Source organism: Alosa sapidissima, chromosome 20 (genome assembly GCF_018492685.1).
Source record: "Alosa sapidissima isolate fAloSap1 chromosome 20, fAloSap1.pri, whole genome shotgun sequence".
Lineage (NCBI taxonomy): Eukaryota > Metazoa > Chordata > Actinopteri > Clupeiformes > Clupeidae > Alosa > Alosa sapidissima.
This window is the reverse complement of record NC_055976.1, coordinates 7,958,853-7,985,228: the sequence shown is the minus strand read 5'-3', so window position 1 is coordinate 7,985,228 and position 26,376 is coordinate 7,958,853. Positions and strand designations below refer to the sequence as shown.

Genomic DNA, 26,376 nt, shown 5'->3' with positions numbered 1-26,376 from the left:
TCCACCATAGCAGTTTAGACACGACAGCACACTTAATAATCACCCACAAAGAGAGAGAGAGAGAGAGAGATCAGACAGTTATGGTACACACATATAACAGTTAAGACATGGGGTAAAAAGGTACAGTTTGAGATCTCTGAGCACAGGCTTGGGGTTTAAGAAGGCAGTCTGGGGACTGTTGTCAGGGCTGTTGAGGGCTCATGGGACCATTGACCAAAGCTGCACAGCTCCAGAGTCCAACCCAGCCGGCCAGTGAGCTGGGCCAGTCAGCCCAGGTTCCGCTGACCTGCCCAGAAGCTTAGGAGCGGTGAAGGGTTTCTCAAACCATGAAAACAAAATTCGAACATGACATGATCGAGAAGTCAGATGAGAAGAGGAACATTGTGTATATATATATATATATGCATATAAATAACATTCGCTTACACTACACCATGTATCTACACCCTCCCATTAATGCTTCTAGGATAACTCCCACCTACTGTTAACTCCCAAATAACTGCTCTAGCAGTTTCGTCTGTCTCCTCTGCCTCTAGAAAGGTAGTCGATTGTCATAGTCATCCCATGAGAAAACACTTCTTCCCCTCAAGTCTGCCTGGATCCATCCTCCTCTCTGTCCAGGGCATGAACGGCATTGAGGGGATGGGTCGTCACAGTGGAGGTTCCCAACGACTCCAGCTCAGGAACCGGGGGAACCTCGGGAACTAGAGGGCGCTGAACTCAACATAATAGTCAGCCTCCAGTCCACTGGTGAGTTCCTCTTCAGTAAAACCTGAATACCATTCTCCTGCTCACCATCTGCTAGGGTGCCACACCCACACAAGGTCCATTGAGCTTCATAAACAGGGAGAAGGCCAGACATGACAACAGTAATGCTTAGCTTGCAGACGGTGGCCCGGAATGGCCAAACTTAGTGTGTTGAAGAGTACTGTTCTGCTGAATGTTTTTGTTTGTTAGTTAGTTTGTTTGGTTTTTGGCATGGACTGCACCGCTGTGCAGCATGTTTAAGGTACACGTGGGGGTAGTGGATTGGACACAGAGGAGGAGGGGCGGGGGGAAATGAGGGCCAGGATGAGGGCCCGTGGGGGAGGCGTCGAGGAAGACCTTAGAGGCACGCGGCCCTCTCTCCCAGTCCTCTCCTCCAGAGCCACTGTGCAAAAAAAGGCAGTTGAGGGGAGGAACGTACACAATCACACACACACACACACACACACACACACACACACACACACACACACACACACACACACACACACACACACACACACACACACACACACACACACACACACACACACACACACACACACACTGTGATGATGGGCTCAAGGAGATCTCTGTGTGCAAAAAAAAAATCTCTCCTACAACTATAGCAGTGTCTTCTTGATGCATCCAGCCATGGGGCTTACACACACACATACATACACACACACACACACACACACACACACAGACACCTCAACTATTTTGCTCCAGGTCTCAAGTCCACTTGAACTGGTACACCACACAGGGCAGAGCAAGAGTGGGGGGCGTGACCCTTCACTGCTGACCCTTGACCTTTGACCCCTCACTCATCTTCACTTGACATGAGGAAGCCCAGGATGAAGTCGTTGGCCTTCTGCCGCTCCGCTGACGTCTGCCGGCTCACCAGGTTAGGAGGGGGCCGGATCAGAAGACTGGCGAAGAGAGACGCTGGGAAAGACAGAGGGAGGAAACAGAAAAAATAAACAAAACGTTTGGATTGGCCCATACGGTGTCCTGTTTCTGAACATTAAATACCCCTACTGGAAATGTTCTCCGAGAAGATTCGCTCTAATCCATCCTTATCTGAGGAGTGACTGTTAGAATGAGGCTAAACGCTAGGCTGGCAACTCCAAAGATCAGGCCTGAACTATGAATCAAGCCTGTGTGTGTGTGTGTGTGTGTGTGTAAAAGCAACTGACCTAAGAGGTTGGCGGTGAGGTTATTGTCTATGGAGTGCTTCAGTAGTTCTCGGAGGAAGGCCATCAGGTAGCGGAACACATTGCGGTGAGCCCGGGGAAGCTGAGAGATCAGCTATGAATCAGAGGACACTTACTTAGCATTCACAGAAAGCCAGAGAGTCCTCTCCACTTGGGAACACGACAAAAACTGTCCCAAGTACATTCAATTCAACAAACAGTATGCTAATAGCACACTGGGGGGAATTACTTAATTACCCAACAACAAATGACAACCAAACACATTCTTAATCAAATCATACTGATGAGGAATATCTCATTAACCTTCAAATGATAACCTTTAATAACTTTGTTGCTTTGATAAGACGGCTTATGTATATGAGTGTGCATGGTTTAGGAAGTGGAATGTGCGGAGTGGATACCTGTTTGCACAGGCGGCTGTCGTGCGTGCTGTCCAGGCACCGCTGGTACAGCTCATAACACACCACGGGCTCCGGCAGAGCTTCCAGAAAGATCAGCAGCGCCTCCGCCACCGAGTGATTACAACCAGCTAGTGCACGCGCACACCGGTCAAGGAACCAACGCAGGACACAAAATGGACACACTCAAAACATTCACACACTCGCAATAGGGCCCAACAGGCAACACATACAATACATTCACATTAATACACTGATACAGAGCAAGCAACACAAGCAAACACACACACACACACACCAGACAACACACAGTCCGCATAGACAGGCACACATACAACTGTGAGATCATGTGACTGAAACAAACACACACACACACACACACACACTGAGCCAGAGCGTAACCAAGGGGACACTCAACAACCCATAAAGGCATGTGAGATAAAGACATGAAAGTGTGAAAGCAAGAGAGCAGCCCAGAGGAAGAGCACACATGGCAGCAGGCACAGGAACAATGGCAGGACCACGGGAACCAAGGAGGGCCACGGGAAGAGCCAGGACACACACACACACACACCCTGACAGGCTGTCAAAACAAGGCCTCAAGAGTCACAACAGCAAACCGACACAACTGTGGCATAGTGTCAGTGAAGCCCTAGTTGACCTTTCAGTATGTACGAGGGTCAAGAGGGTCACACATAGATAAATACACACACGCATGCACGCACACACGGCGTCATACATAGGTAAATACACGCACACACACACACACAGGCATGTAGGAGGTGTTAAAGAGAGGATACGGATGGTGTCTGGAATGCTGGTGTCCAAGCAGTCTATGATGCCCTGCAACTCCTCCTGTAGGCCTGGAGTCTGGAACAGGTCCTCCTGATGGGGAGATGGATAGAGACAGACACAGTTAGAGAGACAGACAGAGATAGGCAGACAGAACACAGACAGACAGAGGGAGCAGAGATCCTGACAGAGTTCCCACATGTTGTCACATGTCACATTCCCTGAATGTCACTGTCTAAGCAGACAACAACCAACCATGGTATCTTATACACATCCATTTGTGAGGTATATTCACTAGTTCAAACATTTTCTGTCTTTAACTTAAAGTTTACATCACTTATAATCATGATGGCATAGCTCTAGGCCTAACACACCCTTATATAACTATAAGTTGTTGATGAGCAAGAGGGGATAAATGAGTGCAATTAGTAGGCTAATGAGAACTACCATGTGAATTAGGAAATACCGAGATCATCCAATAAAGAACAATACTGCATGGAAAATATTGTGTTTGTTATATACCTTGACACATTTAAAATTCACTGATATGTGATGACTTGGCCCCCCCAAAAAATAGGAATAGAATAGGAATAGACTTGTTCAAATTCCATTAAATTCCAAGACTCACTGGGACCCACTGGGTTCCTTAAATCACCTTGAGACAGTATCAGTGCTATCTATATAATATTGAACTGGAACGGATATCAGAGGAAAAAAACATGGCACTCAGCTGTGCTCCACTAACCCTCCTCTGGTATGCTGTATGTGTGTGTGTGTGTGCGTGTGTGTGCGTGTGTGTGCATGTGTGTGTGTGTGTGCGCGTGTGTGCTGACTGACCTGGTGGCAGGCCTTAGTGAAGAGGTGGTTGACCAGCAGCCACACCTCCTTGGGGATCTTCAGGGGCTTGTCCTCGGTCCCAGCACTGTCCACCAGTAGGAAGTTCATCCTGGACTTTTCCTGATACACAAACACCCACAAATGTGTGAATGAAAGAAAAAACACATTTTACCCCCACACATAAACATCCACCCTGTGGCCATCCTGGCTAAGCATTTACCGGTCAGGCCTCACCTGTTCTCTCCTATAAGCCTGTAATCTAACCTTTAGACTGTGCCTCCGCTTGGGATTTATGGTACACCATGGAATGGGGCAACAGATTTGGAAAATTACTGTGACAGACCAGCTGGTGATCCGAGAAAAATATTTTGATAGTCAAATCAACTCTCACACAAGGGACTACTGTATGTGACCTAAGTGCCGTTGGCATGGGTGGCTTGGTAGAGGGCCATTTTGTACTGAGAGCTTCGCATTCTTTTGGCCTCTGCAAATGGATGCCAGGGAATTCTGAAGCCGGGCCAAAAATAACCCGCCTGGCAGAGGGGTTACATCGGCACAGTCACACGGATATGGAGAGATCTCTCTAACACACACACTAACCATAACCAAACACACTCACACACACACCATAACTTAACACACTCACACAAACATGAAGAGATCTCTTGCACAAGCGCAATCACACATGCCTGTATACGCGCACCCACACTCACACACACATACACTATAACTAAACACACTCACAGACATGGAGAGATCGCTATACCACAAGCACACAGGTGCACACACACGCACACACACACACACACACACACACACACACACACACACACACACACACAGACAGAGCGAAATCTCCCTCACAAAAACACACACCCACAACACTCATGTAGACATGGAGTGATCACTCTCTCTCTCACACACACACACACGTACACACACAGCAGGGAAGTAAAGTGTGGAAACAGTGATAGCCTGCAGGTCCTGCTTCAGTGACAGGCCACTGATAATGAGAGGGGTGTGTGGGTGATGCTCTGGGCACAGTGTAAGCCTCAGGCTACCGGGGAAGAGTCCCAGAGAGGATAGAGGAGGAGAGGACACACAGTGACAACGCAGATGACTTCTCTGAACTGTTCCAAGAATTCAGCCAAGGCTGGTTCTCATCGTCTCTCACACACACTCACACACACACACACTACGAGAAAAAATGAGGGCGAGGTGGAAAAAAAAGAGATAAAAAGAGAGAGAAGCAGATAGAAAGGGAGGGAGAGAGAGAGAGAGAGAGAGAGATCTGAGCCCTCTTAGTGTAGGTCTCGTCTGAAACGTGATCTTAAAATCACTGCTGTTAAATGATTTATCGTGACAGCTTTAATCTGATTTATCCTTGCTCTGCTCTACAGAGCAAGTCACCTGCTCTGCCCAGCCAAGGAGACAGGATTACTCTGCAGCATAATGAGGGTGAAATCAGAGTCAACACACACACACACACACACACACACACACATCTGAGCAGGCCTCCTTGAAACTGTAATTAGCTGTGATTATGTGTGTGCGTGGGTTTGTGCAGCAGTGATGCAAAAAGGGAGTTAATATATCTGTAACATGCACAAGGAAAGAGAGAGAGAGAGAGAGAGAGAGAGAGAGAGAGAGAGAGAGAGAGAGAGAGAGAGAGAGAGAGAGAGAGAGACGGGGGGGGTCAGCACAAGGGCATACAGTGTAAGGAAGGGAGAAAGGGTGGTGGATCAGACCCAAAAAGAAACACCAGACTCGCACACGTCCCACACACACACACACACACACACCTGACGGCTGACATATACTCCTCTCAGCTAACTTGCAGCGAACAACTTACTTGTTCATTGTTAACACAAAACCACAAATTATGGACAATCTTTCCACAAGCTATAAAACTGTAGGCCACTTCTTAGGCCCGTTCAATCCACAGAGCATTTGAGCAGCCATAAAACAGACACAGACAGGGACAGAGGGCGCCGTGATGTGGCCGTGAGAGTTGCTAGTCGTTACCTTCTCCGTGAAGCTATCCTCTCCCTGTAGTAAGCAGCCCAGACAGTGATTGGATGGAAACGAGTGGTCAAGGCAAGGAGGCAAGGTCAAGGAGGAAGAGAGAAACAAACAGGGTGAGAAAGAGAGATAGCGAGAGAGAGAGAGAGAGAGAGAGAGAGAGAGAGAGAGGCAGACAGATGACAGAGTACCATTGCATCACCAGTGAAACAAATATATCAGACAGAATTTATAGGGGCCAAGGTAGGAGCATACAAAGAAGCAGGCATCCCATAAAAACTCAGATTCTCACGATGGGAAGCCAAATGTCTCTGTGTGCAGTGTGCTTTGTCAGTGAGGCCAAACCTGACACATTGAGAAAGAGCCTTTTGCATTCCATTTGGGTTGCTCTGGTTTTAATTTGTCCCCTTGTTCTGGGAGCTCCATTTATCCTTATAAACAGCAGACCATCTAAAAGCACTGAAACAAGTGTTTCTTCTTTGTATGTTCCTATGAGGCCCCTGTGAGTTGACATTCCTTAGCTAGGCCTCTAGGTCCAGTTAAAAAGCGTGAAAGAAGAACAGTGGCAGCAAAACCCCAACCCAGTGAAGCCCCAGTTCAACCCCTAGATGTTCACTCGTGAGGTGAATGAGAATTAGAAATGTAAAAGAGAACCATCTCAGAGAGGGAAAAACCAAATGAAGTTTTTAGTGCAGGCTTAGGTGAAGACAGCTAATATAAAGGCATGCTGTAGAGATCCTGCCATCAAGGAAATCCCTTTGGGAGAGGCCAAGTTACTTCCTCATTCCTTTATTTGCTTGTTTTTTTTTAAATACACGTAGGCAAACTGAGATGGATGCCCTGTCAAGGCATGGCCACACCAGAAAGGCATAATGACACGGTGAAAGACAATACCGCACATGTTTAAATTATTGTTGCGTGTAAACACCGAAAGGTGATTTGGGAGTGTTTGACAACAGTGTTTTACAACCTCTTACGGTTAGAGCAACAACATTGCCAAATGTCTACGCAGACACAAGGTCTACGCAAAGCTATGAGTTCACTTAATATCTTTTTCGAAAATATACATATATATTTATACACAAAGTTAGATTTTATTTCATTTTAAATGTGATATATTTAATAAATATTTTATTTCAAATAAATCTGTGTTGTATGTCAGGATGCTCATCTCTCCCCTATCCATCCTCCTGGCTCCTGGGTCAGGCCAGGGCTCTGGTCTCACCAGGTCGATGAGCTTGGTGACGGGGATCTCACGGATGGGCTTCTTCATGCGACACAGCGTCTCCAGGGAGGTGCCGAAGCAGCTGGGCTGGTAGCTGCCCGAGATGGTGATGAAGTAGTCCTTGCCGCGGTCCAGGTGCAGCACCAGGATGTCCTCGATCTGGTCCTCGCATGAGTTGAGCAGCGTCACCGAGTCCTTGCTCACGTACACCTCCAGGCGGATCTCCATCGACTCGTCTGGGCAGGCGGAAGGAAAAAGACCAGATCAATATAATGTAGCTGATCATACCTGTAGATACAGTATACCTACACAAATCTATACCTACACAAACACAAGACACGATATCATATGGAGGAAAATGCCAAGACTCCCATTGGTGGGTGTAAAATGCAGCCCAGTGCTTCATATACAGCACGCCAATAGCCAGTCTTTACAGCAGGACAACATCCGATGGATGCAGAGACAGTGCAGTCCAACTGCACCCAAGTCTAGAAGTCTTCTGAGCATTCCTCCACACGGCAACTTAATATCAGAGTCAATACACTTAATCTGCACTAATGACCTACGGAAACATGTTAACAGGGCAACTCTCAAATGAGACATTAGTATCTCCACTTTTAATGCAACATCTCTAAATGTTACTGAATGTGAAAAGATGACCAGGTTTTTGCTTCAATATTAGGCACTTGATTTCATTCATGGATTAGTACCTAGGTTCATCAATTACACTTATAATCTGAGGGAGATGGTTGAACCAAAACACAGTTGAAACTAAATCCTTCTACTCTCTGGGTGAACACCAACATCTCCACCCTTCTCGGTGGGCAGGAAGACTGAGGACTCACTGGGTTCCAGGTAGCCGTCGCAAGGCTCGGCCCTCAGCCAGTTCTTGCAGTACTGCGTGTCGTTGAGTTTGGGGATGAAGGCGAAGTGGCACGGCACCTGGCCGTCGTTGGTGATCTGGAAACACTGGAGCTGGAGCTGCCGGAACTTCACATTCTCAAAGGTGAACTACAGCACACAGGGACGTCAAAGGTCAAGGTCAACATTCAGAACAGTTTCATTTCTCACTTTTACTGATTATTATTATTAAGACCCACTCAGGCAAAGTGTTACACATATCATGAGCAAAAGTAAACATCATGGCTAGTATGTCTGGTTTAGATGGCCAGTGCAATACAGAACAGGCTGTTATTGTTGCGTGCCAACAGATGGAACCCAATCCTGACTGATTTGCGGGGTGGAGTTTTCCCAATCTGGGAAAATAGTTTTCCTGAGGACTTATCCCAACATTTAGATTTAAAAGATAACCAAATCTGTCTGGAGTCAGGGGCAATCAGCTTCCCACAGAGATGAGGCAGAGGGAGTAGAGATGCACACTACAGGCATGCAAACTGGTCAGGGGTGAAAAAGGTGAGAAGGGCACGCGAAGTGACAATAGTGCATAGCTTCCACGGAGTATGAAATGGCCCAAAACCAGAGATTTACAAAGAAAACAAACTATAAAATCACTAAAAAATGTGTTGTGGCCAAAAATATCATATGTATGATAAAAATAAGTGAATATAAAAAAAGTGTCTTCTTCTCCTATTTCTCCTTAAGTGTGAGGGGCCCGTTGCACTGTTTGGCAGCATGCTTCAGCATGGCCCTCCTCTCCTCCTAAGCAATCTACATGAGTTTTCTTTCTTTCTTTTTTCTCTGTGCCTTAAGTTCAGACATTTCTGAAGATTTCAGGCCTATTGGACATGAAGACATAGTAGGCATAGTATTAGAATAAAGATGATAAGTTTGAATATTTGTTGAACCAAACCAGGTGAAGCTTCAGACTAACATTATATAAAATAGGGTAGACTAGACTAATTTGTCAAATCGATTTGAAATGTTTTAACTTCCTATGGAATGGGCATTTTTGTGTCTAGACCAGGTCTCGTGAAGCCGTGTGCAAAAGTAGATCAAAATATAATGAAAAATGAGTCATTTAGACCATTATTTGCTAAGGTATGCTCTTGCGTTTTGTAAAATGCCCAATGGAAACTCCCCATAGGACTTTTGGTTACCCAAAATGCATACTGACAATGAAAGCCTTACTGTGTGGTTTCTGGACTATTTGGATTGTTTGTCAGAGGTTCTGATGGAATGACTACACTATGGAATAATTACAGAAATGTCTTTGCATTTTCTTTGTTGGTTCAATGGGTGTGGATAAGATGGATTATACATCTGCACAACAAATATTGGATAAAACAATGGATAAAAATATGGATTCCTGTGACTATTTCAATACCCAATTTGCTGCATCTATCTTATTGATAAGGATACACACTGCAGCTAGAAGGTAGGGAACACCGGAGGGGGAGGAGGGCAATTTGATACAATTTAATTGAGACATAGATTAGAAGATTAATCTGACAATGTAAAGCACTATACAGATTGTACATGAAAAAGGTTGTCATATATGGATTCCCAAGTGTCCAAGCTTTCAAATGGTGTATACCCTATAGGCACAGGCTACTTCAGATCAGGTCACTGAACGTTTCTTATAGACATGTCAATCAACACTGATTTTGTCTCTGAGCAAGATCAGTATAGCAAAGATCAGTATAGCAAAGGCTAATGTGAATAATTAAAGAGTTAAATGTAAATAATTAAAGAGTTATACGTTTTGCACAGCCCAGTTTAGGAGACATTTAACTCTTTAGGTTATTCACATTAGCCTTTGCTATACTGATAAGGTCTGTGTATTTGCTTCACCTTTTGCCGATATAGACCAAGTACAGCATTCTATTCATCAAATTAACTCGTTGTGTCTATATTTCTGTCTCATATCGCTAACTTTAACAACATTAAAACAAAACCGCCAATGCTACGTTGCTACACTAATCTCAACGTCTTTTGCTAACAGAAGTTGAAAGTTTCAACTAGCCCACCTGTGAGATATCTAGGCACCTCTCCTCGCCATGCTCACATTCCAGCTGACATTTCAGACGCATCTAGGCCTATCTGCGCTCACAAAAGGAGGCTATACCTGCGCGAGCGTTCTGTTCACGTTGCCTCTGCAGCAACAAGCTTCCACTGATGTTTAGTAAATGCACATAGCCTAACATTCGTTGCTGAAATTTTTAATGGCGCTCTGGCCAAGACACCAAGATGTGTTTGCGTCTGCACAATAGTAAACTCAGCTCACGTTGACCCCCTCCCCCTAAATATTTTCTCATCGGTTCTGCACAAACCACGTAAGTCAGTCATTTTGGATTCAAAACGGCAAATTTCGCCGAAAGGTGAGGAGTTTGCATGCCTGACACTAAGCCAAAAGAAACTTATGAATATGTATCTTTCAGGAACTAAGATGGGTTTTATGGGTTAATCAATGGCTGGAGTGCATCTTTAAATGTTAAGGATAGGTATTTTGCTACAGTGCTAAGTCTTGCAGCACTTGAAAAAACATCTTCATTCTTTCCATGTACTAATAATGACCAATTTCTGAGGTGCGTTTCACAAACATAGGTGAACATTCATAAACGTTTGCAAACAGTTTTTTGTTTGCCTACAGTTTTCCGCAAACATTTGCAAACAGTCTGAGGAGGCAGTTCTCCACTAACATGTTGGGAGTTGGACTGAGAGTCACCACTGAGATGAACTGTTTACACAAAACCATTCAAATTCATCTGTTCAGACGAACATGTTGCCTGTGAACGTATGCCTCTGTTTAAGGAATTTGAACACACCTCTGGTATTCTGCAACTATCCTCTGGCCTTAGAAAGGGCCTTTCACATGGAGTGAAATAGCACAGGAAGGCCACTCTGGGACTCTACTCACGATACAAATGGGGAAAAATGGAAACCTGACACCTTATTGATCAAGCTCCACTATGATATCACAGGGGAGGAAAGTGTGGGGACAGAGAATCGATAAGGGTATTGAGCATTTTTCCCTCCACTCACGTCAGTGCGAGTCAGCACTAATGAGGGCAGGAAGTCGTTCTCCATGCGGTCCAGCTTGCGCACCGTGTCCTCGAAGACCTTCTTGTGGCGCTGCTCGTTCACAACCTTCACCTGCGACACAGAAACGGCAGCACACACACACACAGGAAATGTTTATGCCCTGACGTACGTCCACAGCTTCAACATGAAACCTGCCAGTGCCACACTCCAGCTCGTGCCAGTAGCAACCCTTAAATGGTTAGCTTCCCAGCCCACAATGCAAAAGATCCAAAAACAACAAGCAGCCATTTCCTGACCAGTGGCAAAAGGTCAATGTTCCAAACGAAGCCGTGCGCGTCCTCTCCTTGGTCTCTTACCCCGATGCTGAAGAGTGCGCTGACCGGCTTGTGGTCGCTGGTCTTCAGCTCCATGTGGCTCCGGTAGTGCAGCTGCTTGACGTTGAGGCCGCGCCACAGCACCCGGTCGCACCAGGCAGGGCAGCGGCACTTCCCACTGCAGAGCGGGAGGAGGGGACACAGGAGGAGGGGGGGGGGGGGGGGTTAGGGTCTCATAGTCCAGGGGTTCATAGCCAACAAGACTAGCTCCGACACATCACGTACATCATCAGCAGCCCAGTTACTCAATGAGTTGATCGGGACCCTTACGGCCAGGGCACACTACCTCCGTTGCGTGTACAGAACGGCCACATTGTGTTGCGTGTGTATGTTCACACTAGGAGCGGCTCCGATGCGGCTCTGATGCGGCTGTGCTTATCATCTTTGTACAGAGTTTGCCTTTGATAATGGCCATCACTACACAATGAGCAGCATTAATGAGCTTGAGTGAAGAGCAGAAAGTGGACCAGTTGTTATCAGAGAACAGTCATGTCATTTTGTTGAGAGAGAGAAAGAAACCTGCAACCTACTGTTGTTCATCTAACCATAGCCATACATTCAGTTTCTGCTACTGTACACATGTACATGTACAGTCTCCACTTTTCCCTTTTAGAACACCAGCGTGACTATCAATGCATGCATGTATTTTTGCACAGTGCCTCTTCGAACATGCTTGTCAAATGTGTAAAAAAGGCTCCCCCTCTGTTCTCTAAAATAAAGAACTCGCGTTTGCAGATCCGAAATGAAAATCCACACGCAACAGAGCCAATCCGCACAGGCAACGCAGGCAGTGTGTTCCAGCACTTATGTTCTAATGCAATGAGATTTTATGAGAGGATACCACAGGGTAGAGCACTATTTTGGGTATTCTGAGTTCCAAAAGTCATATGGAGTTCCTACTTAAGTCAGTGGTCACTAACTAGCTGCCCATAGGTAAAGACTGCATATGCCAGCAGTCAGCGTCATCACCTGGAGTCCCAATGATCGGTCTTGGGATCATATTTGTATGTGGGGATGAAGTTGATCTCTCCCTCCATGAAGTCAGTGAACGCCTTCTTTGTCTGCCTCTGGATGTTAAGCTACAGGGAACAACAGCAAGAGGAAGAGGAAGCACAGAGTCACGGCAAGGGAACATCCAGTAGTCTAGAATAGCTGATCTTGTCTAAACAGTGCAAAGGGGAAACTGTGAGGGATCCCTCTGACAGACAGAGACAAACAGAGGGTTAGGTTTACAAAACAGCCTGCACGAATTGAGGAAATGTCAACAATGCTACTATACACTATGAGTATTACACCACTGTACACGATAGACTCCCATGCAAATGACTTCCTTCCTCTGACAGCCAATTGCAGACTTTACAAAATGATTCAGTGATGTTGATAGGGTAGGAGTCTGAGCCATGTGTAGGAGTCTAGGGGTGGAACTAACTCGATGCTAAAACACATACCGCTTTCTCTTTCACTATAATTGGCCTCTACAGCGTCCAGTGCCCTCCTTACCTGGTCATACTCCTGCAGTTTGCGCAGCTCGTTATTGGCGATGAACTTCTTCGCCTCGCTTGCGTCCAGTGAGAACAGACGATAGTTCAGATCCCCCAGCCAGATCACAACACTACAGGCAGGGTGAAGGTGAAAAGTGAGGTCACTCACACAATGACTTCCACTCATAATGAGATAAAAGTTGCAAAGCTTATATCTGCAGATCTCAAAAATAAAAAAGCCTTTCTCCTCCCCATTCCCATACCTCTCTGCCCAGGTTTCAAAGCCAGTTAATATTTAAAGAAATATACACGTTTAAACCTTTTAACCTTGACCTCGACTTGCCATCTTATTCTAGACACACGCAGTACACAAACCAAATTGAAGTAGCTATAAAATTGGTTGAAGTCCTACTGTTAACAGTTAGATGATGTATGGTACAAGGTATAGACATACGTCTTTTTTCACCATCAATCCTGATCAGAGGTGAAAAATATGACCGATAATAGACAGACTCCAGAGCAGAACACAGAAGTTGAACAGAGAAATTGACCAGTGATTGGACCTCCAACTGCTTTGCATGCATCTCCAGGCTTCAACCAGTGCTGCTGTGGCAGCTGAAGCAGCAAGAGACAGCAGGAAGAGAGAACTGTAGAGAGGAGTAGAGGAGGTGGAGGAGTAGGAGGAGGAGGAGGTGGAGGAGGAGGATGAGAGCAGCTAGCATGGTGCTGTGGGAGAGCCAGCTTGTGACAGCAAGTGACAGCTGGGATGGGCAGCAAGCGCTGAGACATGTGGCCTCATTTCTGTCAGAGTATCAGCAAGCACTGGATTTAATCCAGAGTGGATGGATATACCACACGTAACAGTATCTTATAAACAGAGATGTCTGCCAAATCCTTTCTCTTTTTGTGTTTTCTTTCTTCTGACATTAGTAATGTCCTAGAGACACACCTGTCCCCTGACCTATCGTTGTGCTGCTGTGAAACAGTACGGGTGAATGCATGTGCCGGTGAACTTACATGAAAAAGTATGTCTGGAGCCCTACACTGTCTATGCTGTCATTAACACTGTGGTGTACAACTTGTCACACAGGAACAGGCGCGCTCAACTCCAAAATTACATTTAAGACCTCTTAGGGTGCAAGTTTGAAAAAGACTGTGAAAACAAAGTTGAAAACAGCCCTCTCACACATCAGCTGTTGCAAAGATCGTTATTGGATCATGTCCTCAAGCGTACACATTTTGGCCCTAAACCATCACCCGCTTGTTGCTGCCACTCTGTACAGCACACTGATGCTGGCCCGGGGCAGAAACGTGTACGTTTGAGGACATGATCCAATAACGATCTTTCCAAGAGCTAATGCACGAGTTTTTCAACTTTGTATAACTTGTCACAGCAATTTCACTAACATTATAGTTGATGACATTCCTTAATGTCCAGTGCCTTAAAACCAACATCTTATGTGTGACGTTCTGTGTGGTTTGTGGAATGGACGGTAGGCTGGGGGGGGGGGGGGGGGGTTGTGTGCCGCTTACTCGTGCTTGACAATGCTGAGGGGAGGGTAGTCCAGCAGGTGGAAGCTCATGCGTGCGCAGATGTCCTTGTAGTCCTGGTTCCGTCGCTCAAAGTCGTCCACGTGGGCCGCCAGGTGGGAGTTGACGAAGCAGAAGCTGGTGTTGTGGAACACGAAGCGCACGGCCACGCCGCCCTTGTTACCCTGCGCCGAGGAGGGGGGGGGGGGGGGGGGGGGACACACGGACACAGACACAGTGTTCACACACTTCCAGCACAACAACACGGTCAAATCATTTTCCATCACAACACGGGGCCAAAAATATGCCACAGAATGATCAGGCCCTCTTAGGAGGGTAGACCAAGTATATTTAGGAGCGAACAAAGGAGCAAAAATACACAGGGACAGAATTGCGCTTCCTCTTTGGCCGACTCACGCATACCATTTTTCCCATGATGCCCGTGCCCACGGTCTCCGCCGCCACATCTCTGATGTGGTGCTTGTGTTCCTTGTTGACAAACACCACCAGCATCATGCCAACTAGACGAATCATGCGCACCTGAGGGAACACAGAGAACATTAGCGGAAGCTGAAGCATAGCTTGTGTGCCCTGGCATGCACTTTGCATGCTTAATGACTATATTAAAAAGCACAACTGAAACTGTTCCAAAGTCTAAGTGATTGTTTTTGATACAACTGTTATAAGATGTTAAGGCCAAACTACTCAGACCACCTCATTCTTGGAATATCCGCACTGATGCACCATCCCTTAGGCCTTTTCAACCACGATCACCGGATTAATGTAACATCAACACAGGACAGAGACCACAACATTCCTCTCGTCTATGCAGCATGATTCAGTTCCAAGTTAAACTGTTAACTGAGGCACTGAGCATTTGGCCAAAGACCTCATCAAAGCAACACCAAAGGAGTGAAAATGCAACACAAAAAAAGCCAAGTCATCTGCTATAACTTTTGGAAACACATGTTGGACTCTTTTTTTTAAACCAGATGCTATTTTGGGTATGTACTTTAGGTAATACTTTGGGATACTCAGTAGCGGTTCTGCTGATTCAGAGGGAGTGGCTTACCCGTTTGTACTTGGCCTTGGGGTGCAGGCTCCTCTCCACCACGTCCACCCACTGCTGCTCCTTAGAGGACTCCAGGTAGAAGAAGGCCTCCGTGCTCAGGTCAAGCTCCTGGAATCTGCCGGGTCCATCACACAACCATTATTACGCTTCTGATTCACATCAACATTGGCTTTAACTTGCACGTTTCCCCACCTACATTAGCTTCTCTGGTCTTTCGGAAACCATTAACTCTGAGAGTCATGTACCGGTAATGTGAAATCAGCTTAAGTGCACAGTCATCACTGCCGTTTTTATAAAATTGCTAACAGCAATAAGCAAACAGCTTCAGGAAATTAAGATGGATTTTAATGTCACATTCATATGAAAAAGGTTTAAATATGGATCTTTTTTTTTTTAAATTATCCCATTTTGTTTCAAAATCATTATTACGGCTTGTTCTGGCCTGGTCCCTGGCCATCACCCAGAGGTTAATGACATCATTAAAAAGCTCCCTGGGAGATAGAGCGGATGTTTTAATCCCTCATTACTGCGTGCCGGGTTTACGTACCCCAGGGCGTAGACATCAGGTGGGTCGGGGTCACAGCACAGCCAGGCCTCCAGGCTACTGTCTGGAGACTGGCCGTTCACATTCCACGTCCCCGTGAAGAACCTGGGGGCAGGAGGACCAGCAACGTCACGGGAACAGCCACTTACAGACATGCACGACACAGCGATTCTATTGTTGTGGTGAACGGTTGGTGAGGGTTACCTGCCTGCTACATTCATATGATGAGTATTACAAAACACTAATACGCACTGCACTATCATGTTCTGTGATACTGATTCTCAAAAACACTGTATCGATTTCTGATCTGGGCAAATATCAATTCCTTTGCTCAGATTACACAAAACATAGTGGCATGACGTTGGAAGTGACCGCGACGGTGATGATGCAAAAGCAGATCCAACTTATCTGACGGAATCAGTTTCTAACAGTATTGCAAAACATTGAATAGTCATGATGACACATACTGCATCACCAGATTCTTGCCAATACACAACCCTAAGTCATAATAACATCACTTAGTGTTTAAGGGTCATTTAGTGAGTAAAAGTAGTGCAGCACCAAGTGCTAACGACACCGCTAATGCATCTCAGATCAATAATAATGAGACCATCAATAAGGTCAGTGCTGAGGGTACCGACATAGCAAGCTTGCCCCAAAGGCTATCGCTATATGCTATTTCGTCTGTAAATGCATATTCCATTATCATCCAAAAATAGACCCTAGGATGTTCTTAGACCGGAGTTGTTCTTTAATATTTATATAACCAACAGATCATTCTGAGATGTTACCATGAAACTAATGGCTTAGAGATATTACAGAGATAGAGATATATATAGAGATGGCTCAACTGAAAGAGGAACTGGTAGAGTATTGAACTAACCATACTAAAGTTATGGTTCTAATGCCACACTGAGAACACATTCTGATGTATCTGACTGTAAAGTCCTGGGTTTTAATGTCACACACTGAGAACACATACTGATGTATCTGACTGTATCTGTACCATAACTCAATGATTATGGATTTAATGGATACAAATCTGGCAAATGTAAATGTGTGGTGTGGTGTGGTGTGGTGTGGTGTGGTGTGGTGTGCATGCCTTCCTCACCTGAAGTTCTTGAGGTCCACGTACTCCTTCTCCTTCTTGGCCATGCGGTGGCGGATGATGCCCTCCCTCTGGCCCTGGCTCAGCAGGGCCTGCCGCATGGTGTTGCTGGACGGGCTGTCCGTCCACGTGGAGTTCTTGTCCACCACCGTTCGGAATCTGCCACCATACAACAAAGCGCTTTAAAACGCTTAAAAACGCTTTTAACAGAGAATTTTGATCTTACTACACTGTGGTTTCAGTTGCATCTGGGGGACAATAATATGCTGACGCATCTGACAGCAGAAGTACAAGACGCAGCCACAAGTACAAGAAGCAGCCACATCCTCCAGCGGTGAGGTTTCACTCACTCGCTTCTCACAGGCGTCATGTTCTGCACGGCGGGGCCTCGGTCTCGGGGCGGAGGGGTGGCGGGCAGCGGCGCCGAGGGGGTGTAGGAGCCCTTACGGGGCGGCAGCGGGGGGGCCGGGAGCCGTTCCCTGGGTGGGGGTGGGGCGACGGCGACGGCGACGGCGTTGGTGGTGGTGCTGGTGCTGCTGCTGCTGCTACGGTTCTGCTGGTTCTTCTTCTCCTCCACCTTCAGCGCGTGGTTGAAATTGTCCTCGAAGCCAAAGTCGTTGGCCAGCGAGAGAGCTGGGTCTGCATGGGGGAGCCAAACGGAGAGAGAGGGAGGAAGAGATGGAGATCATAAATCACACAGGCACACACTGCACCACGCATACATCACCATAGCATAGCATAGCACAGCACGTCTGGCTTCACTGCTGCATTTGGTCCAATTTAAGCTCCTCTGCAGAACTCCAATGTCGAAAGGTTACAAATGGGCACCAGACTGTTCTACATGCAAAAGCAATTAAGGAGAAACAGCTCTGATAGGAGGGCGATTGCAGCACATTCATCAGTGAACCAGCGGTGCCGTGACGTGCGAGAAAAAATAAGCAGTCAGGTACAAACGGTCTCCACCACACCTGAGTTGGTCTGCTTCCCTAACGAGTTGCTCTTAGGGTTCGGAGGCACGGAGTTCCGGGCGAGGTTGGCGACAGGGGGGGCAGCGCTGACCGATCTGGAGACGCCTCTCTGCGGGGCGATGGGGACAGACGCCTTCCGAGGGGGAGGGACAACAGCTTCCTGGGCTTTGGGAACATCGGTTTTGGACTCCGCTGTAGAAAAATAAAGTCGGTAATAAATCAATGAAGTACTTTTTTTTATTCCACAGGTTAACTGCATATGGAGGGCATGATGCTAATAAAAGCTGAAGACAAACAAAATGGATGCCAAGTATGGAGCCAAGTAAACAGACAGTGGGGGAGGACAGGCTCTGCATCCAAAGTAATATCTCAACTACATCCCATGTCTAGCCAAGACTCCCAAATGAAGTACTAGCCTACAACATTAGCATTCAGGTAGCGGAACAGGGCAAATCTGTCTACGGAATAGTGGAAGCACTCAAAAGCAATTTTCATTATAATCTAGACTGCATGTAGGCAATGTGTCTGAGCTCGCCTGCCTGCCGAGTACCTATTAATCTGTCCTCTATTCACCAGGCTGACTCATGAATACAGCACACAGAGACAAATGCAGTTTGTTGAGTCAGATATGAGTCAGATATGTTATACACACACACACACACACACACACAGACAGACACAGACAAAGACACACACACACACACAATGAGATAAGCAACAAGCACATCCCCTATATCTGATGCAGATGATAAAAAGCAGTCACCATCTTACACCATGCGTGGTTACATAAGCAAATAAGCCCTGTTCCCCACCCAGTCCCTGCTCCACTGCTTAACTACTGCCAGGCCCCTTCCACACAGCAGGCAGCCCGCCTTAGGGAGGAAATGCTTGGGAAGCCGGCCACAATGACTGGGCAGGGAGCGGGCGGCGTGGGCGGGCCAGTGGAGGACAGAGTCTGCTGCGTCTGAGTGACCTCATTCCCACTGGCCTGCCCATTCACTAGTCAACTATTAAAAGCAGCCCGTGAGTACGGTGAACAACCAGGAACCAGTGTGACAGGTTTGTGATGAGGGCCCATCAGCAAATTTTGAGTCCTCAGGACAAGCAAGAGTGTTATGACTCCCGCTGTCATTAGTAAGACACAGGGTTTATCACATGGCGTGTGTAACCTAACAGCAAAGCTACACCAGGCGTGTAACTGAAGCGTTCCGCTCACAACGCGTAAAATCCATTTTAGATTTTAGATAGTCTATTTTTTTTTTACGTATGCGCCGCTATCACGTCTGGTGTAGCTACTTCCATTGATTACAGTGGAAGCTAATTGTTGCAGCAGACGCAACGCGAACGGAACGCTTCAGTTACGTGCCTGGTGTAGCTCAGCCCCAAAACTGGACTTGCATTTTTGACAAGTGTTTCGTGCCCTCTCACAAACCACTAAAAGAATGAGCGGGGAAAAAGCTATGCTCTGCTACAAACTTGCTGTCAAATCCATGCTTCCCTGACCTCCAGAGAGGCGTCGCAGACAAATTCCTTAAGTGGGCACAGGAAATCTGCTGGCAATGACCAACTCTCTGGGTAAATAAGTAATGAAAGATGTAAATAAATAATGGATGAAATGGGCAACTGAGAGAGACAGAGAGACAGAGAGAGAGAGAGAGAGAGAGAGAGAGAGAGGTGGACATTCGTACAGACACAAAGGAGAGATGATGTTGCGCTGGCACTCACCGTGCTGTTTGGCCCTCTTCACCTGCGAGATGAAGCTCTGACTGCGCTCGTCATCCTGTAGCTCCAGCAGCAGCTCAGAGATCCGCTCACCCCTCAGACGCACGCGAAACGAGGCTACAGGAGTTAACACACACGTATGCATACACGCACACACACACACGCACACACACACACACACACACACACAGAATAATTAACATACAAACAAAAGCATATTGTGCCTTAGGAGGCATATGAACAATCACTTCTGCAACCTCTCAAAGCCCAAAGCATATGAGTATTGCCTGCAGACTAACTGCCATAGAGATCATCTGAAATTTAGAAACCATCTCATATCAATAATAGCTATCTTTTTCTGAGGTAATCTCAAACTTGGAAGAGCCTCGTTATCAGTGTATAACAGTGACACTGATGACATTGTCCAATCTGGTGGAGAAAGCATGCTTTTCATCACAGCACCGCCACTGAGTGGTTTCAGCTTATAGCCTTGCAACAGTCCTCAGTCTACCGCTTGGTCTTACAACAAAACACATCCAAAAAGCTTTGGACCTAATGTTGGAGAGGGTTTAAAAACACAAACACAATGTTGGAGAGGGTTTTAAAAATAAGCTATGTGTTTAAATAATTTTGGAGGTGTAATCCTTACCGTTTAGCGGGATATCTATTAGAAGAGCCTCCTCAGCCTCTGAAAGGAGAGAATGAAAGAGAAGGTTAGAAAAAAAGGCACAAAGGTCATGTTTGAAGAGCGGCAAAAACCAGGAAGCCTTTACTATAGGCTTTGTTTATTTTTAAATACAGCATAGCGGAAGGACAGAGAGGGAAGAACAAATGCTAGACAGTAGACTCCTTGTGTACAAAGTACACAAAACAATGTTAATTAATTTGAAAACAACAATATAATAACAACAACAACAACAACAACAAACTTACCTCGTACTATGTTAAAATGACTATTGATGGGTATATACAGGTCAGGCTGAGGACTTGTCACAACTGAATCAGGATTTGCCAAAACTCCCAACCTGTTAAAATAATACAGCCATCACTCTCAATTCAGTTATCAGTCCTGAGGGGTACTTCACAAAACCTAGATAAGGGATTCAAAAAAGGAAAACTTTACTTGAAGTTCATTGTTAATCTATATCAAAAGTGGTTGTTTCCTTTGTGTCAATGACGCTATTTTCTGCCTCTTTTTAATTACAACCATGGGTTCTTTGGAGGAGAAACGAGAACGCGCAAGTATCCTGAATTACTTACACCTGGCTTGACATAGTCGCTCCTACTCATCCTGAATTGGGGTTAATGAAACGTGTTCAGCTAGGATGACCAGATGACGCTATGTCAAGCCTCGCTTTATCACTTATCTCGAATTTCTTAAAGGTACACTATGCAGGTTTAGGTATTTTTGGCGAGTGTAGAGCTCCCTATAGAGTCGCGATGTATTTATATGTTACTCTGCTATTGTAAATAGCAAACTTCTCGCGACTTATCCCCCCTGTACACAATGCACATGCTTTTGTTGTGGAGGTGAAGGATTAACAACAGGCACAGTAATGTTTCATGATTCTCACAAGATTTGGCAGGGCACAGTCTTGGAAGTTGCATGGTTGGTTTTCTCGGTACGGACTCGCTACATCTATGCTGTATAGCTAGGTGAACGGTTCGCCTATTACAAGTTTGTTTACCATCAAATTGGCTTCGTAAAGGTGAAAATCTTGCATAGTGTGCCTTTAATTCTGCCTTTGTGAAATACCCCTCTGGGCGTACACCTCCTTTGCAACAACAACAACATAAATAAAGTGTTACATCACAGGAATGATTTCAAACAAACTAGGCTAACTACAAGACTAGTCCTTCTGTCTCCTTAAGATTTTGCATGCACGGCATTTTGATAACCCAGAACTTTTCCAAGTTTTCAAACGCAAGGCGAGGCATCCAGAAAACGCCCCACACACCTGCTCTTAACTACTAATGAGAAAGACCAGGAGCTCTACAGATAAGACAAAGTGTTTGGTTTACTACTTGAGTGGATAAAGCTGATGGTGGGTCCTCCCTCTTTACTTTCATTTTTTTTAATGTACACTCAATTCAGTCCCTAGAGCTTATCCGGAAGAAAATATTACCAATCCAGATAATCATTTTAAACTGGGACTTAAACTTTGATTTAGCCCTAATCCTCAGAAAAAGAACTATAACCTGCCTAAGTGTTTGTACTGATTAGCCATGTGCTAAAAAACCCTGCCAATATCTCAAATGGTCCGTATTGACAGCAGGGACCCTGTGATCTGTAGATACAGCGATTTCTCAGAATTCACACCCGACACTTCTCAAAAAGTGTGAGCTGTTGCTTTTCTCATGTATGGTCAAATGAAATGTCATCACATCAGCAAAACTGTGACACAGTACTATGGGGAAGACACGCTATTGAAACAGTATGACAAGGTCAGAGCTGGAAATGGAGTCACGGATGAAGTGTGCAGTCAGTGTAGCGTAAAACTATGGGATTAACAGAGTTACATTTCACCCTCAAGCAGTGAGAGCACAGCGGGACCCTGGCATCAGATTTAGCACAGCATGTCCATACTTCAAACTCTGACTGGAGAAGAAGTGATTAGGCACATGTTGCAGCAGATTTTGAATCTTGTAAACCTGCTTGTTTCTCTCAAGGCCACAGACGCCCAGGAGCAAAGCTGCCCGTCTGGCCCTCGGCTTGTGTTTGATCCTGGGTCAAGCGGCAGTGCTTCAGGTCAGCCTTCACCCTCATATGCTAACTGGAGTCATGCTCTTCTGCCGCAGTTACGCAATACTCGGGACAAGTGTGTTGTCCTTTATATTCCTCTTTTTTTATTTTCCCTCACACTATTCCATCCCATCAGGCCATCCTATCAGGGCGTTCATGCAAAGCAGCATAAATAGCAGCAAGAGGTTTGAGTTGGCTTGAAAGTAATTGAGCTCGATCAGGTGCATTATACAATTTCTCTGGAGCTGATGATTCAGAGGACAGAAAAGTGAAAGTTGCAACCTCTTGCACTAGTCTTTCCTATACCTATTCCTTCCCTATGCTATATGTAACGTGCTGTTATTGTTGTGTGTGTGTGTGTGTGGGGGGGGGGGGGGGTACTCTTCCAGCTGACAGCACAGCGTAGTTTGTACATTGTTAACACAGTTAAATGACTGCTGCTCTCATGTGAGTCCTGTTAGCCGTCAGCACAAGAAGGCGGTATGCAAGACCTAATGGGCGGCATGCTGGCTGGCCTGACACACACTCACACACTCAAATAGCATAAACACATACTATTGAGTAACGGTGAAAACATCACAGCAGGAATGGTCACACACACTAGGAATGCTATGGCATGACAATCATTGTCAAACACAATGCCAAAAAGTTGCACCACTATGTCTGCAGTCCATGTTATGCAACAACCAGACAGATATAATCCATGCAGTAGTGACCGTTTGTTGACACGTCACATAATCGTCATCATACAATTATCATGACTGTGAAAAGTACTTCTATTTAATAATGACATTTAATTTACTATATGCCACCTTATTTACAGATTTTCAAAAAGATCAATATAGCATGCTGAAAAACAGTTGATTTCTATTAACAACGCATACCTTTATCAATCAAAATACAAAATACAAATAAATTCACTTACTCAAACTCCCCAGAGCGCTCGATGAGAGAGAGAAGTCTTGGTTCCTTCTGTCCAGCCCGATGTTCCACACCTTTTACCGTCTGGACATCTCAGTCAAGAAATTAACTGCGCTCACAATGAGGTTATACAGATGTACCCACAAATTACAAAAAATCGCGAAGTAGGGGCTTCTCATCAAAGTATAGAAAGAAAAAAAACGTCATCTGAACACTAATTGACCTGGAATGATAACAGGGGCTAAATGTTCGTCGGTGTGACGATCACTAGGATACAGAAATGATTGGTTAGTATCAACTGTAAGCAAATTGCTTAGATGATCTTCCCGAAAACCCAACCTAGCAGGCAACGAAGTTACAGAACTATCAGCTGGATGTCGTTGATGGTGTACTTTGCACGCTAACGTTAAGTTACCAAATTACTTCACTGTGCAGATGTCTTTCTCATCACAACACTGCAGTCAAATAACGTCAGTATGGTTTGGAGAAATTCCTTGAGGACCATAGCCAGTCATTCACATCAGAATAAAAATGAAGTTGCTTTAATTGGGTAAAAGCTGCTAGCTAGCTATTTAAACATCCTAGCACATCAAATCATGTAACGTTAACGTTAGCCTACGAACCACCGCACACACAGATATGGCTGGGTGGTGTTAGCAAGATAGCTATCTGGTGATAACTACCTATGATGATAAAACTTTCAAAAGGATACTGCCACACATTTATCCTGACTTAGTCCCAAAGACGACTCCATCATTAAATTGTAATGTCCTTTCCTCCGGTCAGTGTTTCTCCAGATGTTTTTTTCGTGTAAACCCCTTGAAGTCCCCACCCCTACACCGGCGGCCTTCCGGAGAGATTTCTTCACATCCAAGTTAGGTTAGCCAGCGTTAGCGTTGTGAATTGAAATTGGTTTGGCCCGAAACGATGCGGTGAAATATTGTGCTTTTCAGAGAAAAACGTTAATCTGTTGTCAGATACGTAGCCAGTTGCGAGGTAGCATCTAACGTTAACTTTGCTGGCTAGCTAAATGTAGCTTGCCGAGATGTCTTGCCAGCCAGCTATCGATAGTTGGCTAGCTAGCTAGAACTAGATAACCGACCAGCTAGCTAACGTTGCCATAAGTGATTCAGCCCTGTGGGACCAGGACGACAGCTAACGTTACGTTAGCTAAATTGGTGGACAACTGCCATTAATGACTGGCTATATTTTCTGACCATCTGGACATTCTTCCCACTATATTTAGCACCGTTTCTTCAATGTCAAGATATCCACGTCGCTAGTTGGGTAGCTAGCTGCAGCCAACTAAGTTAGCCTGGCTAGTGGCTACGGAACATAGATCATTCCACCGGGTCTCAACTTGCATTCGCGCATGTTTAATCGAAATGCTGCTTCTCAAGTCTGCGCACACATTGCGCATGTGCCCCATAGATAACTCACTGAGGGCCTGTCCACACGGAGACGCTTTTTAGGTTAAACGCAGAGGTTTTACTTCGTCTTGGCCGAGCGTCCAAACGAATCCTGTAAACGCACTGCCCGAAACCGCACTTTTCTGAAACGTGGTCCCAGAGTGGAGAAATCTGAAACCGTAGCCCGTTTGAGTTCGTTTAGAAAGCGAAACCGCACAACCTGCTTGCATATCGATGATGTCATCGCCACACCTCAGCTGCCCTGGACTTGCACTTATAGTATTGCCTAACAATACTAGTTTTCATACATGACATTACCTACGATTACACTCCGTTAAGATAAATATCACAGCTGATGCTGCGCAGCGCCGATAGCTTATGACTTGGTGGACTGAACACTGTTTTTCCCGGTGTTTTTTTATGCATTCTAGCTACTGTCAGTGACGCGAGAGAACTTTTTAAGTTATTAGGAAAGTGCGGTGTAAGTTTAGGCTACATTAATTTGTGCGTAGTGCCAGTGTCATTCATTTATTTTACATGTCTTACAACATATATACATGCATTCACAGTCGAGTGAAATCAGATATAGGCATACAAAGACGCTTAGAACTCACGTTAAGCCGATGGTAGCACACTGAATGCGAATGCACGATTTGATGCAGGCAAAAGTATTGACTGTTACTAACGAAGGTTTTATAGCAATATTATAAATGTGGCGACAGAATAGCCTAGAACTTGGGTAAGCCTTGCGTTTAGTAGTCTAATTGCGGTGATGGCCAAAACTAATGTGAATCACGGACTATCCTACAACCAAAGAAAGTAAAGGTGATTAGTAGGCCTACCTGCGTTAACCAAATAAAGGACGGGACTGCACCCTTCACAAACCGTAAAATAAAGTTTATTAGTTTTACAGTTGACTACAGTTGACAGTTCACCATCAGTCCACACAAACAATTCTGGTTTCCTTGCACTAGCCATTTCGCCGTAGCCTATTCTGTCTGCGCAAGCGCAAGTTTTGCAAGTTTTGGTGAATTTCTGTAAAGACACAGTGCCACCTATAGGCCTGGGGTAAGAAGTAACGTGTTGAGTCGTGTTGAGATGGATCCGTTTGGACATTTACTGACTTAGTAACTTGTCATTTGTCAACTCCGTCTGACACATGAAAATATGTTTTTTTTTGTGTGTTTGATCAATTCAACAACACTGTAAAGTCTTTAGGTGTAGAAATGGTGTGCCTTAGCAAGGTTTAGTGATAAATTGCATTGTATACACTTTTAATATCATTTTACATTGTTTTAGTGCAGCAGATTAATGGCATATTTCAAGA

The 26,376-nt window shown here is 45.4% G+C and overlaps 1 protein-coding gene across 2 annotated transcripts; it reads right to left on the bottom strand.

Annotated features, from left to right (window-relative positions):
* Positions 1 to 1,246: 1,246 nt before the first annotated feature.
* ocrl (OCRL inositol polyphosphate-5-phosphatase) lies at positions 1,247 to 25,112 on the bottom strand. 2 transcript variants are annotated; one of them, XM_042074241.1, is made up of 24 exons: positions 24,353 to 25,112; positions 23,645 to 23,724; positions 20,910 to 21,001; positions 20,626 to 20,664; positions 19,980 to 20,093; positions 18,255 to 18,446; positions 17,637 to 17,925; positions 17,290 to 17,445; positions 16,182 to 16,283; positions 15,635 to 15,749; positions 14,986 to 15,102; positions 14,566 to 14,747; positions 13,052 to 13,163; positions 12,521 to 12,630; positions 11,534 to 11,669; positions 11,178 to 11,288; positions 8,081 to 8,246; positions 7,236 to 7,471; positions 6,014 to 6,037; positions 3,989 to 4,108; positions 3,160 to 3,244; positions 2,363 to 2,490; positions 1,944 to 2,055; positions 1,247 to 1,692 (listed from the first exon to the last, which is right to left on the bottom strand). In XM_042074241.1, exons 1-24 carry the CDS (start codon positions 24,395 to 24,397, stop codon positions 1,568 to 1,570), a joined length of 2,988 nt encoding a protein of 995 aa, XP_041930175.1. In that variant the 5' UTR covers positions 24,398 to 25,112; the 3' UTR covers positions 1,247 to 1,567. The 2 variants fall into 2 exon arrangements, with proteins under 2 accessions (XP_041930175.1, XP_041930176.1); XM_042074242.1 differs by lacking the exon at positions 6,014 to 6,037.
* Positions 25,113 to 26,376: the final 1,264 nt, after the last annotated feature.

Coding starts and splice junctions, on each gene's coding strand:
- ocrl (XM_042074241.1), bottom strand. CDS start 24,397: ATGATGGAGTCGTCTTTGGGACTAAGTCAGGATAAATGTGTGGCA. Junction 23,725..24,352: donor GTCAGGATAAATGTGTGGCA/GTATCCTTTTGA, acceptor TGAGATGTCCAG/ACGGTAAAAGGTGTGGAACA. Junction 15,750..16,181: donor CCTGATGTCTACGCCCTGGG/GTACGTAAACCC, acceptor TGGACCCGGCAG/ATTCCAGGAGCTTGACCTGA.